The sequence below is a fragment of the Semicossyphus pulcher genome, unplaced genomic scaffold (assembly GCF_022749685.1).
Source record: "Semicossyphus pulcher isolate SPU_LCO1_2020_fin unplaced genomic scaffold, fSemPul1.0.p SCAF_18, whole genome shotgun sequence".
Classification (NCBI taxonomy): domain Eukaryota; kingdom Metazoa; phylum Chordata; class Actinopteri; order Labriformes; family Labridae; genus Semicossyphus; species Semicossyphus pulcher.
In genome coordinates this window covers 19100756-19114417 of record NW_027211691.1, presented here as the reverse complement: position 1 = coordinate 19114417, position 13662 = coordinate 19100756, and the positions used below count along the sequence as shown (strand labels likewise).

The following is a 13662-nucleotide window of genomic DNA, read 5'->3' as shown; positions in this document are numbered from 1 at the left end:
GGTAAGGTTTATTACACACAAATAATTAATTCTAACAGCAGTATAATGGTTTGTTACACCCAAATATATATTTTTGTATAGATGTTTATATGGCATTCACCGTTTCCACAGCAAGATATAGAGATAGAATCTAAGAAACCGCAGATTCACGGGTCCGTTGAGTCAGCCGGAGGTGATGCTGCAGCAGTGATGAGGAGGGTACAGACTACGTGAGAGGGGGACGTTATTTCTAGTCTGTGTGTGTGGCACTCTATTTTTGAGGAAGTCAAGAAACTGGAGAAAATGGACGACATATGCACGGCTATGCTTGACGGCTTTTTACCTATACCAACGATGATAAATGGGATCTATGCATTCGAGTCAGAGCTTGTGGAGATGGATCGAGGAGCAACATATATGCACTAAAACAACGGACGCGACGCTAGCTTGCTAGCTTGCTCTTTGATGTTTTTTTTTCTCCGACTGATAACGTTGCTGTTGAGATTGTAATTTCCGTAACGGTCATCAAAACTTCTGAGTCCGTTTGCTTAGTTTTTTGTTTCTAAAATTACCCAAGACTAGTTCAACGTAAACCCAAACGGTAACGTTTACCTGGTGACCTTTAGCGTGTTGCTGAATTAGTTAGCAGACGTCAGAAATGGCTGTTAGCGTTAGCCAAAATAAGTTAGGCTAATTAACATAACATTAACTCAAAATGGAATGAATACCGAAAGTAAGGTTTGATAGTGAACATGAGAGTGACTTAAACAACCTGCGTCGGTTTTTAGATAGCAGTTAAGCCGTAATATACGTTCATGGTTTCAAGCTGTTTTTAATTTCTGCCTACAAAGAACTAACTAGTGTTATTCCCGTTAGCTTTAGAATTTGAGAACCTTCAACTATGAAGTTAAAGATTAACCTGCATTTCTTCCATCTAATATTTGCTCAGTAGATGGATTTGAAACTTTAAAGACTACCTCACCAGTTAAGACTGTGGAAAGAAACATGTGACATTTGAGGCAATTTTCTGCGGATCAGTTTCCTCATTGATAGGAAAGATTTCTTGACCGAGAGATGAGATGCAGGACACACACAGACCACAAGTCGACCTACAATTGGGTGTACTGAACTCTTTGCTCATCGAACAGAGCACCAACAGGGTTTAAATAGTCTTTTGGCATAGCTCCTCTCCAGAAGTTAGGTGAGGTTAAACATAGCTTTATCTAAGGTCAAAAACATACAAAAGTTCCCAGGATCAACCGACCATAATTTCTCAACCTTACACTAATTTTTTGTGTTGAGCTGGAGCAGGAGAGCTGGCACATCCCAAATGTTCTGTTATGTACTGAACATTTTTATCAAGTGAAGCTCATAACTGCCAGATATGCGTCTTTCCTCCTTTTTGGCCGTGTTCAGGCCTGCTTTACCCCTCATCCTCGGGCTGTCTCTGGGATGTAGTCTGAGCCTTTTGATGGTGTCCTGGACACAAGGGGATACCGACGACTCCTGTGGAGATGAACTTGGCAACGGGAGGCTTTTCCTGGGCAGAGGAGATGCCCAGAGGGACTTAAGGGATGGAGCTGCAGATGAAGACTTCCAGCCACGTATCGTACCCTATCACAAGGACCCAAATAAGCCGCACAAGAAGGTGCTCAGGTGAGTGTGGAAGCCATTTATTCAACATAATATGGGCTTTCTGCGAGAATTGACATATACATTGACTTACACTTTATATGAAACAAATTTTAAGTCAGATTTGTTAGAGAAGCACCATGTCACATTACATTGTAATTTACGGGATTTGCTATTGTTGATTCTCTGTTTAAGAGGCTTAGATTTACTGGTAAGTCTTACCTGCAATAATCTAAATGCACAGCAGGATTTAAAGCATAGTTTGCCTTTAGATTAGAGATTACATGAGTCAAATCTCTGTGTACAGATAGGCAGTGGCTCAAATGTAGGAAAGCAGACCTCTTGATCCACAGATTCAACCTCCTTTTCATGTCTTATTTCAAATGCTGTAGTGGAAATTTTGCTGGAAAAATCTTTTATCAGTTTTTCTGCTCAATAGTTTTTATATAGTTTTGTTTATGGAAAAGACCTTGTTGAAATTGCTATTTATTTGAACAAAAACAAGTTGACTGTTCTTTTAAGTTATCGCCTTTATTCTGTTGGTGTTTTGATAATCTTTTAATCATCTTGTTCTATTCCTTTGCTTTGCCTGTCCACTACAGAACTCGTTATATTCACACTGAATTGGGCATCAGAGAGCATCTACTGGTGGGTGTTCTGACCTCTCGGGCCACCCTCAACACACTAGCCGTGGCGGTGAATCGCACAGTTGCCCACCGCTTCCACCGCACCTTTTTCTTCACAGGCCTGCGCAGCCCCAAGGTGCCTCATGGCATGACAGTTGTTGCCCACGGTGATGACCGTCCAGTGTGGCTGATGTACGAAACTGTGCGCCACCTCCATCAGCACTATGGCTCGGACTATGACTGGTTCCTGTTAGCCCAGGATGACACTTACATGCAAGCGGATCGTCTTTCCGAGCTGGTGGGTCACCTCAGTGCCGGACAGGATCTGTATATGGGCAGAGCGGAGGAGTTTATTGGTGGGGAGGAGAAGGCACGCTACTGCCACGGGGGCTATGGGTATCTGCTGTCTCGCAGTCTGCTGGCCCGTCTGCAGCCGCATCTCGACACCTGCCGTAATGACATCCTCAGTGTGAGACCTGATGAGTGGCTGGGTCGCTGCATTATTGACTACCTTGGTCTCAGTTGTGTGGAGGTGCACCAGGTAAGAAAAACATTGAATGCTGATTTAATCAGACGTAGAAAGTAAAGAAGTTCAAATTCTCTGTTACTGTACTCACTTAGATGTTTCAGATATCTCAGGCTTGTTACTTTAACTTTAAATCCTTTGAGGGGAATTATTGCTTTTTTGTATCATTGCATGCCGCCTATCCAACATTGAAACAGATTTAAACCTAAACGCATGGTACACTTACTCAGAGAAAAGCGTATTCATTGGCGTATATCAAGCATTGGATATTTCACATGTAAACAACTTTAATGATGAATGAATACAAATAAAACATGAGAGGGAACTTGATTGTAGAGAAGAGGTGTCTAGTGAGTGTGATGTCCGTGACCGATGGTGAACTTCACTGACAGTGAAGGAGCCAACGTTGTCAACAACGGCAATGATTCAGAGCTGCAAGAAATCCCCCTTCGAACCTATCTGCACATTTGAGCAAAGTTATTTTCATTATTTTAAGTGTATTGCTTTTGAACTTTATTTGAAGTTAGAATTATTTAATTTTTAAAGTCTATAAAATATGACGTGAGGTTTATTTAGCTTTGCCCAGAAAGAGCCAGTTGAAATGGCCTTCTTTTTACTCTTATACTGTGAGTACATTTCACCTTTACTTCAGTAAAGAAGTGGGTACCTCTAATTTTGAGAGACTATTTGTTAACACAATTATCTGTACTTCTACTTGATTAAAGAATCTGTGTACTTTTGCCACCTCTGCATTTGATACAGTTTTATTAGTAGAAAACATACTAACAATATTTCTCTTGTACAGGAGATGACCTATCGTTACTTTGAGCTTGGGAAAAACGCTGATCCAGAGCGTGAAGATAGCGTACAGTTTAAAAATGCCTTCACGGTTCATCCTGTATCAGAACCCAATCTGATGTACCGCCTGCACAAACGCTTCAGCAAGATAGAGCTGGAGCAGACATACCTGCAGATTCAACAGCTGCAGGTTTGTGCCACTTTACACTGCTTTCTCTCTACTGTAAACAACTATTATCTGCATCAGTTGGCTGCATTGGTGATGAGTAAGTTGTATGTGAAAAGTATACTGTCATTTTCTCTACCACACCTACGTTTTCAGCCAAGCCAGAAATTCCTGACAAATACAATAATTAAACATTTCACAAAGCCAAGACGGGGATCAGATGTTTTGCTGGGGCGTGAAGTGAAACTTTCCAGTGTCTTCTTTCTAAGAAGCTTTTTTACTTCACTTGAATATACCCTATATCACAGAGTGGTAAAAAATGTCAGGTTTGATTTTAACTAATTTTTGTGTGTACTCATCAGATGCAGATCAACAACCTGAGTGACCTCACACCAGAAGGCAAGGCCGGAGTCACGTGGCCTATCGGGATCAACCCTCCCTTCAAGCCAAGAACCCGTTTCGAGGTCATTAACTGGGAATACTTTACTGAAGAGCATATTTACTCGTGCGTCGACAGCGCCCCCAAGTGTGAGATGAGAGGGGCTGACCGTGCGGATGTTAACGCAGTTTTAGAGATCGCCGTGGAGCGTCTAAACGAACGCTATCAGCCCCAGTTACGCTTCCGCAAGCGCCGTCTACTCAACGGTTACCGGCGTTTTGATCCCACGCGTGGTATGGAGTATGTGCTGGACCTTGCGCTTGAGGCTTATACCCAAAAAGGCCACAGTCAAGTCATTGGCAAACGTGTCAACTTGTTGCGACCCTTGAGCGCTGTTGAGATCATTCCAATGCCTTACGTAACAGAGGCGACACGTGTGCAGGTCATCCTACCTGTCACTGCCCAGGATCAGGACTTTGTTGGGAACTTTCTCGACATGTATGTAATGAACACTTTGGACACCCATGACAATGTTTTACTTACGTTCCTGTTCATATACGATCCCTTTGATGCCCAGCGAGTCAGCCAGACTGATGTGTTTGCCGGCATCAAGGCCATGATTGGGGAGGTGGAGAAGCGCTACGGAGATGTAAAGATCCCCTGGATCAGCGTGAAAACGGAGGTGCCATCACAGGTCAAGCTCATGGACATTATTTCTAAGAAACATCCAGTGGATACTCTGTTTTTCTTGGCCAGTGTGTGGACCGAGGTCAATGCTGACTTCCTGAATCGCTGCAGAATGAACGCCATCAGCAACTGGCAGGTCTTCTTCCCTATCCACTTCCAAGAGTACAGTCCTGCTGTCGTCTACCGCGACCAGCAGCCCTCTGCTGCCTCTTCCTCCTTCGCCTCCGAGTCACTGCGAGACGGCCACTTTGACCGCCACGTCTTTGACGAGGCTTGCTTTTACAATGCTGACTACATGACCGCACGAACCAAGATGGCAGCCGACATCTTGGACAATGAGGAGCTGCTGGAAAGCATGGACGTCTACGATATATTTGTCCGTTACTCTGGGTTGCATGTGTTCAGAGCCGTGGAGCCGGCGCTGATCCAGAAATACGTACGGCGAGCATGCAACCCGCGGTTCAGTGAGGATATCTACCACCGCTGTGTCCTCAGCAACCTGGAGGGTCTGGGGTCACGCTCACATCTCGCAATGGCTCTTTTTGAACAAGAGCAGGCAAACAGCACCTAAAGGCCTGGACTTCTTCAGTGTGTTGTGGCCACAAACCTACTGCCTGGACTAAAAACTCACTCAGAAAAATGTGAATCTTTATTATGGAACTGATCCATAAACTTATATTTGGCAGACAAAAGTTCAGGATGAGTTAATGGACAGCACGTGTTGCTCATGGACACGTCAACAGACCAAACGTGCTGAAGCCTAGTTGTATCCTCCAGCCCAAATATTTGAGCAGAAGCATACGAGTACCTCTGACTCATCGGTCTATAACTTGGATCCTGTCATGTCTCGACACATTATGAGTCAGAGAGTTGTTTTCTTGCACAACTCGCTGAACATGAACTACTTGTATTCCTGCCACTGATGTATTCTACAGGAGCCGAGCAACAGTATTTATACTCCCATTTTTTTTTTTAAGTCGGAGGTTATGTCTTGCTTTAATTAAGGAACAAAGGGTTCATTGTTTTTTTGAAAAAAGTGAAGCTGTAAGTCTTGTTTAATGAACACATTTCAAATAGTACTGGAACAAGCTGAAGCCGCTGGCTGCCTTTTTTTTTTAAGATGTTTTTTTCTTTTTAAAGGTATTAAAAAGTGATATTTCCGCTCTGCTCTGAGTTGTTTCTTCATTCCTTATTTTCAGAGTGTGTAAAAATATTTGTTTCTGTCTCATTAGACAAAAACACAACTGTGTACAGGATCTGTGTGCAGCATGCTTGAACAGTTACTCCTGGAGGTATCTGTTATCTGCTTGGCAGAGCTGAAGGAAAGCAAATATGGCAGAAAAATGAGTCGTGATGGCGTGCTCATATCTGGAATAATACATCATGTAGTCTGCCTGGTTTGCCCAAAAGCTTTTATGCAATGCCTTGAGGCAATGAACAGTTTGTTCCAGCCTACCCTGCCTCGTCTCCTCACATAAAGTCAGTAATTCTCCACCCCGACCCGGGCCTCCCTGGGTTTTGGCCAGTACTCTGTACGCATGTGTCTTCAGGGAGAGAAGTGAACCCAGTGCCCAGAGGGAGGGTCGTGTCTACCTAGCCAAGGTCCGCCGTGGCGTGGTTGGTTACCCTTCACAGCAAGATGGTTGAATGAGCTGAATGGCCTTCTTCACACAGCCTCCTCTTTAAGGCCCCCCAACCACAAAACTTCTCCATGCGAGGTCTGTTGGTTTGGGAGAATAGTGGAGCAGCAGAGTGAAAGAGGCTCTTTCTGAGCGAGGGTGGCAGTCGGCATTACAGCACTGCTGCATGCCGTGGCAAGGCCTCCACCTGCTTCTTGAGATGAGGTCAGGGAACAATAAAACGCCTGTTTGCCACGTCTGAGGAGGTTAGACCAATCAATCAACACTTTACTGATGCAGATTATGAGAGTGTTCTTTTAGAGAAAAGTAATTTAGCAGGGCTGGGAAAAATAGATGCTGCATTTTCAGATTCAACATTATAATAGTATAAACTTGCTATAGAAAAGAAACTTTATGTAAGTCGTGGACTGCAGTGATTCTCGCTTTAATCCGAGTGACATTTACTGAATATGTGTCATGACTGATCCCTGAAAAATACGCATGCTGAGTCATCACTTTAAATTAAAAAATATATTCTTGCACTGCTGAAGTAGATTTTTAATCCCTATTTTGAGCTCAAATTTGATTCACTCTGTCTTTTCTCTACGTGTGGAGTAATGTCAGAAGCATATTGAAAGATCAAGTCTGCAGTTTGTAGATTAAGGTTTTGCAGCACATTAACATCTTCTCTCTAAAACATTTGTGTAGCTTTAAGAGTCCCAGTACGACACATTAATATGTAAAATTTTGCACCAAGGCACAAACATCATTATGACATCATTCACTTTCAGAGCTCGAAGTGAAGTTTCTATTATGCAGTGATGGATAAAGTATTCAGATCCTTGGGTATTATTACCACACTGCTGAAATACTTATGAACTGTAAAAATCCTGCATTCAAAACCATATGTGGACGTTTTATTTAGCAAAATTTACCTAAAGCATGAAAAGCAAAAGGAGCCATTGTGCAGACAAACGGTCTGTGTCAGTGTTTTACTGTTATATTTGACCATTTCTGACTCATTTTACTGCTGCATTTAGGTGCACGCTGGATTTTACTACGTAGTTGATGTTTTTATTTTGAAGATTTTTTAGGCTTTATGCCTTAATTTGATCGGATAGCTGAAGAGAGATAGGGAGTTTGGGATGACATGCAGCAATTGATCCCAGACCGGGAGTCGAGCCTGTGATCAGTGCGTCGAGGACTGTAGCCTCTGTATATGGGGTGCCTGCTTTACCAACTGAGCTAAACCAATGCCCCGATGTTAGAGGTATTAACTGCATATAAACAGTTGGGTAGTTTAGTTTAATCTAATGGGATGCATCATGTTTTATACGATTATATGTTTGTTCCATTACTGTTCCTTTAAGAACCACACATCTCTAAAGAGTCCACTCTTCATGAGCTCAGAAAAACTAGCTTCAGAAGTTGTTGTTTTTTTTAAACCATATAGAAAAACTTTATCCTCTTTCCCTAATCTGAAAAACATCATTTAAAAATCACCAAATGTGGATGTTAATGGTTCTCATTGGACAGGAAGGGTAGGTAAAGAGAAACCAAAGCTGTGTTATAAATGTAGTCGAGTAAAAACTACAATATTCTTCCCTTAATTGTAGTTGTGTATAACGTAGCTTAAAACATTCAAGCAAAGTTCAAGTTCCTCTCATTTGTAGTTACATGTGAGTATTGCTATAGTGTGCACAAAGAAATCAGCATGTTGTTGTCATAACGGTGAAAAAAAGACACTTTAGATATCATGGCATTTACAAACTTTGGCAAGCGCTTCTTTATTTACATCCAGGCTGTCTCGCAGTGTCACAGCTGTTTTCCCTTTTTTTTTTTCTCTTTTCCTGTAGAGTCGAACCACCAAAAGAGTCTGCTCTTAACAGATGTACACTATTATGAATACTATCACCGTCTCCCTGTTGGCGACGCTCTGACGACAGTGTAAACAGAGAGAAAGAGCGGCTCCCACTCTTCACAAACACATGCAGGGAGTGGGACAAACATGTCAACAGTATATGTCAGGGTTTAGTAACGGGAGACACAGTAGTCTGTTTACATTTCTCAGATATTCTGGTGCTCAAAGCTTGAGGTCACCCAGGAGTTGCAGCTTCTAGTTTCCTCCACAAGAGGGTGCTAGTGAATCAGTGACTGTATGACAACAATGATGTGAATGCCCGGGCCATACAAAGACGAACCACTCCAGGTCAGACACAGGACTAAAGATACTACCTTTTACTACTGTTTCTCCTCTAATGAGTGCAGTTAATATAACTTAGTAACAAAAAACACAGTTAAGAAAATTCACACCTACAGTTAGTTGCTGGTAGGGCATATCATTTTTGGCAAAAAAGTTTCCAGAAGGCATTTCAACAAGTATTTTGCTCATCACAGAGTCTAATATGCCGGCTTTTTATATTTACAAACGCAGTCTCGTCAGATGTGTAAATCGATGTCCATGGAGCATGCATAGGTCGTCGTGAAATCATCCAATCACTTTTTGTGTACGCTGGGATAATAAAGAGGGAATCACCCACTCGAAACGAAGAGAGTCCCGACGGAGAATTACAGCACAGTGCAAAGAAAACCCGAAAAAACTGACCGCTGAGAAATCAAAAATCCTCCATCGGACATTTCAACATATACATACAAGTCGTTAAAAAAGTGTAAAAGGAGATGGGTGCGGATTATTTCATGTGTTACAGCTACTGAGATTGAAAGTCTTTCTTTGTTCCAGCTCCCACGACAGTGACGGGATGGACCTAAAATAAACCACCCCGACCCAAGATAGTACACAGAGGAACACTAACATTCCTGTCCTACTAATGCAAAACGCATGGAGCTCCCATACGGCACCATGACACCCTCCCACCCCCCTAAAAACGAACACACAGATAGTCTGTCGTATACTGTACAGTCGGCCCTCCTAAGAGGAAAAACGTATTTACATTCACATCTCTAGAAAAGAAAATTTTTTCTTCTTCGTGTAACGTAAAAAGAGTAGAAATGGACAAAACTTCTCCAAACCTGGGCTTAAGTCTCCAATGCAACAACAGATTTAGGGTTTGTTTACAAAAAGCGTGATTCCCAATTCGCTAGAAAAAGACAAACATGTAGACATTTTTGCACTTTCCGATTAAACCCAGATGAGGATTACTTTCGCCCGCTTCTTCTGCATTTCAGTGATCATGTTCTCTTCTTCTAGTTGCAACCTTTGGTAACACCCTTAGGACATTAGCTGGCAAAATACTACACACGGAAGAGGCAGTGAGTCGACAAGTTCCAACACGTACAATAGGCATATTGATATATGATTAAGGGAAGAAAAAGCTATTATTATTATTGTCGTCAATTTTTGTTTCTCCTTCATTAAAACACCACAAACAGACGCAGAGCTGTTTATGTTATAATACTTCAGTTAATTGAACTAATACTGAATTACAGTAAGACAGATGTTAACTGGCGAGACACATTAGAGGCTTAAACCAAATGAATGAAATCCACACCTTTCCCTTTAAACAAATGTGTCCCACTTAATCTGGACTTTGCTGGTGTAATTAATCTTATGAAAACACTTTAATGAAATCACACTAATAATAAATCACACAGCAAAAAAATAAAAAGAATTCAAAAAACATAAAATATGCAGGCTTGACAAGAGCGCTGTGAGGATCGACCTTGACGTCGAGTTTCATCATCTGAAGTTCGGCTTGTGCAGTAGTCTCTAAAAACACAGCGGTGCGTGTGTGTGTGTGTGTGTGTGTGAGCAGCCGGCTCAGAGTTCATCTTGACATGTACTTGTGACGTATTTACAAAGCAGAGAGGAGCGATGGAGAGGAAGTTTTTGTTCTGAGGATGCCTGTGGTCCGGGGGGCTCGGCCTCAGCTGAAAACATGCGGTTAATGATCACGTCTTGGGCAAAAAAAAGGAACAAATATGCAGTGGACGCTCGAAATGTGCATCCAGATCCGGCTTCCAAATGTGCACATGGCAGCGATCACAAGGAAAAAGCCACTTCTCTAATTTCAAAACAGTGGAAAACATCTGAAAGACGAATGTTTGAATGTGGAAACAGGGATTCCCCAGACGACAACGAGGGCCTTACACACATCCAAGCGCAAACACACGCCGCTCTCAAATTCAGATATTCAGGAGGGGCCTTTGTTTAGGTGTTACGGACAGCTAAGGCCTGTTCCAGCTCCTGTCTCCTCTGCTGAATCTGTGGATGAACGAGAAGAAGAAGAAGAAAAAACGTGATTAAATGTGTCTTACAGGAGAGCTGGAGGGTTCTTTCCAGGTGAAGATAATTAGACAGCTTTTTTTCCCCTCACCTTGCAGTAGAAATAGCGGCTGACGGCCTCCTGGGACCAGGGCTCGTGGTAGAACGCCGCCCTCCTCTCTTCCTCAGGGTTGCCCACCACGTCTGTCATTAGCTACAGCACATGGGACGGTTAAGTCATTAATGAAAGGACTAAATAATAACCATGATGTGTGTGCTGAATGTGCAGGATGATTACTGTAACACCGTACTACTACCTTTGAACTAATTCCCACTATAACTAGTTTTTTAAATTCCTTTATTAAGTGTTATTTTATGTAATTTCTTCTATTTTACTGTTTTATTCAAACAAAATGTAAATATTTGTTTATAAACAGAGGAAGCTTCAAACTGCAATCCCATAATTTGTATATGACACAACGGCTGAGCCTCGATACAGGTGGAAACAGCAGAATTACTGGCAGACATAATCTCACTACCCCTGGAGAATTAAAGACAATGATCTTAAACTTCTTCAAATCCGTGTGTAAATAATTTTACTGAGCATTGTCCTTTGCTTCTTTGTTTATCTCTGCACATTTCTCTTTATCTTGAGGCAAGTAATCCATGCAAAGGCCAACCTAAATCATTGTTTGTCATCGTCAGGTCAATATTCCCTCTTATAAAATCTATTACAGCCACTAGGGGGCACTAGCAGGGCTTTTAGTATCTTTCTTATACTGTATATTGCTAACTGAATGACTGTTCTCTCATGCTGTGCTAAAGAGGTAAGCTGTCTTCATCGTTAATGATATTTCCACCCCTAACATGCAGAACGTGATGTTTAATAAAGGCGGCGACATGAGTGCGTGCATGCGTGCGTATAAATAGTTTTTATGGAACCTTAAGGTCTCGGCTCTGGGATTTGAGCCAGTCCTGGATGTAGCCTTTGGGATCTCTGGAGAAGCTGAGCATGAAGTCCCTCTGGATCTTCAGCTGGTTGATGGACTCGATGGTCTCATGGATCTGAAAGAGAGAAACAGTGACAGTTGATAAAAACACAGTCCCTCATGTTATGATGTAGAGATGAAAATGGGGTCTTATACACTTTAATACTGGTAGTTCTGCAATATGCATGCTACTGTACAGAAATCCACAAGCAAATTATATGTTAACTGGTTAAAATTTTGTGATAGAAGTTCTTCATATCAGAGTTTGTGACAGTCTAACATCCACTGCAAGCGAGCTAAAGCTAAAAGCAATAAAAAAAAGCTAATTTTAGATATATGAAGTTGACTTATCAGTTTGATTTACAGCATCAAAGGTGAAGTATAATAAGTCCAGAGGGTATTGTTGTTGTCACCTTGTTGTCGAGCGAGGCGATTTCCTGCTGGTTGGCGGTGGAGAGGAGGAAGCTGCTCATCTGGCTCTTGAGGGGGTCTTCCACCTCCACGTCGATGTCGTAGCAGGCCGTCTTCTTCTGGTCGTTGGGATCCACGCTGAGAAAGACACGAGTGAGAAACTGAGTTATGAATCCAGCAAACACTTCTTATGCACTTTAAATACAAACAGCCCGTAGTAATTTGTCGGTTCGTGTTATGAAGCCACAAAAAACATTAATTAGGTTTTGGCTGCTGCCACATTGTTAATGAGGCTAATTGCCACCACATGTGGTGCAGCAGTGGTTAAGTGATTTGATTGCTTTTTATCTTTTAATTAAAAGTTGTTGTTTTAATGTTTAGTCATAAAGTTAATTGAAAATTAAACAAACGACATTAAAGTGATTGGAAAAAGCTTGAAGACACAACTCTTGAGGCCATGCTGATGAAAAAAGGGAACGTTGTTTTTACCTGACAACACAAATGGCAACCTCATGTCCAGCACGAGGCACCATATGCAAAATATTATATAAAAGCTCTTCTTTTAATCTGAATTAGAGTTTTGTAGTTGAATAAGGTTAACACCCAGTATTTTAGGAATCTACCTGATGACGTGGTTGATGACGATGGGGTCGGGGGGTAGGAGGAGGTTTGTGAGGCGTTGAGGGATCTCAGAGAACTTCAGCCGAGGGCAGTCAAAGATCTGTAGAGGAGGTAAAAATATACTCTATATTATAAGATATAAAAATACTTTATAGGCTAATTGCACAACAAAGGTTGAAAGAGAACAAATACTAATGATTTGCGTGTTGTTTCAGCATCACCGATATCAGTATTCATGCAACAGCAGTGTGATTTACAGCACAGAGAGAGCCCCGCACCTGTTGGAAGTACTTGTCACAGTTGATGTACTCCTTGTCATGGGAGTCCTGCAGCTTGTTGGTCTTGACATACTGCCAGAGGGCCTGGATGATGCAGGAGCGAGTCTGAGTGTGAATGCCGAGCAGGCGCGCCAGGCGAGGGTCCAGCTTAAACTGGGGAGGCTGCGGAGACGAGATAATCGCATTACAACACTTTTTACAACCACCCACCTCCGAGCCTTTACATCAGCTCCAACACATCTCACTTCCTTATCATATTTCTATGCTTGGAAACGGTTATCAGGTTTGAAATGAAGTCTTTAAAAGCACTCTGTAATGTTTTTGTAGACTGGTGTTATCAGGGATGTGAAGCCTGCGGGATGTCGCTACAACCGCTGATTTCGTGGTACAGATTAGTCACAGAAGAGAGTCTATTTCGGTACAGAGTTGTGAGCTGTAGTGAGACTGTGTGCCCCCCTCCTGACCTGGTAGTCCAGCATCAGCAGCAGAGTGCAGCGCACGCTCACGTCTCCTGGCCTTTTCACCTGGAAGCCGTCCGTCTCCTGGGTGGTGGGCGTGCGGTGCCACTGAAAGAAAATTAACACATTTACTACACGCTCCAAACTGAGCCGCTATATTAAGACTTTTATTTCACACTTCGGTTTATGTTTGTTTCACACTTTATAAACAGAATTAATACCCTTTTTTTTCTCAATCAACTTTTATTGTGATTTAACAAGAAACACACTA

The 13662-nt window shown here is 42.2% G+C and overlaps 2 protein-coding genes across 6 annotated transcripts in view; one reads left to right on the top strand and one right to left on the bottom strand.

Moving 5' to 3' along the window:
- Nucleotides 1-260: 260 nt before the first annotated feature.
- chpf2 (chondroitin polymerizing factor 2) lies at nt 261-5958 on the top strand. The gene is made up of 4 exons (XM_069667291.1): nt 261-1635; nt 2214-2778; nt 3569-3751; nt 4090-5958. Exons 1-4 carry the CDS (start codon nt 1364-1366, stop codon nt 5362-5364), a joined length of 2295 nt encoding a protein of 764 aa, XP_069523392.1. The 5' UTR covers nt 261-1363; the 3' UTR covers nt 5365-5958.
- A 2218-nt stretch (nt 5959-8176) lies between these two features.
- The window catches only part of smarcd3b (SWI/SNF related BAF chromatin remodeling complex subunit D3b), a 42494-nt gene continuing 37008 nt past the window's right edge, over nt 8177-13662 (bottom strand). For all 5 annotated transcript variants that reach the window (XM_069667575.1, XM_069667573.1, XM_069667574.1 and 2 more), the window contains 7 exons: nt 13398-13499; nt 12934-13095; nt 12658-12755; nt 12037-12172; nt 11577-11699; nt 10747-10848; nt 8177-10634 (listed from right to left, as the gene is read on the bottom strand). In XM_069667575.1, coding sequence (XP_069523676.1) covers nt 10581-10634; nt 10747-10848; nt 11577-11699; nt 12037-12172; nt 12658-12755; nt 12934-13095; nt 13398-13499 — 777 coding nt within the window. In that variant the 3' untranslated portion in view covers nt 8177-10580. The remainder of the gene's footprint in view (nt 10635-10746; nt 10849-11576; nt 11700-12036; nt 12173-12657; nt 12756-12933; nt 13096-13397; nt 13500-13662) is intronic.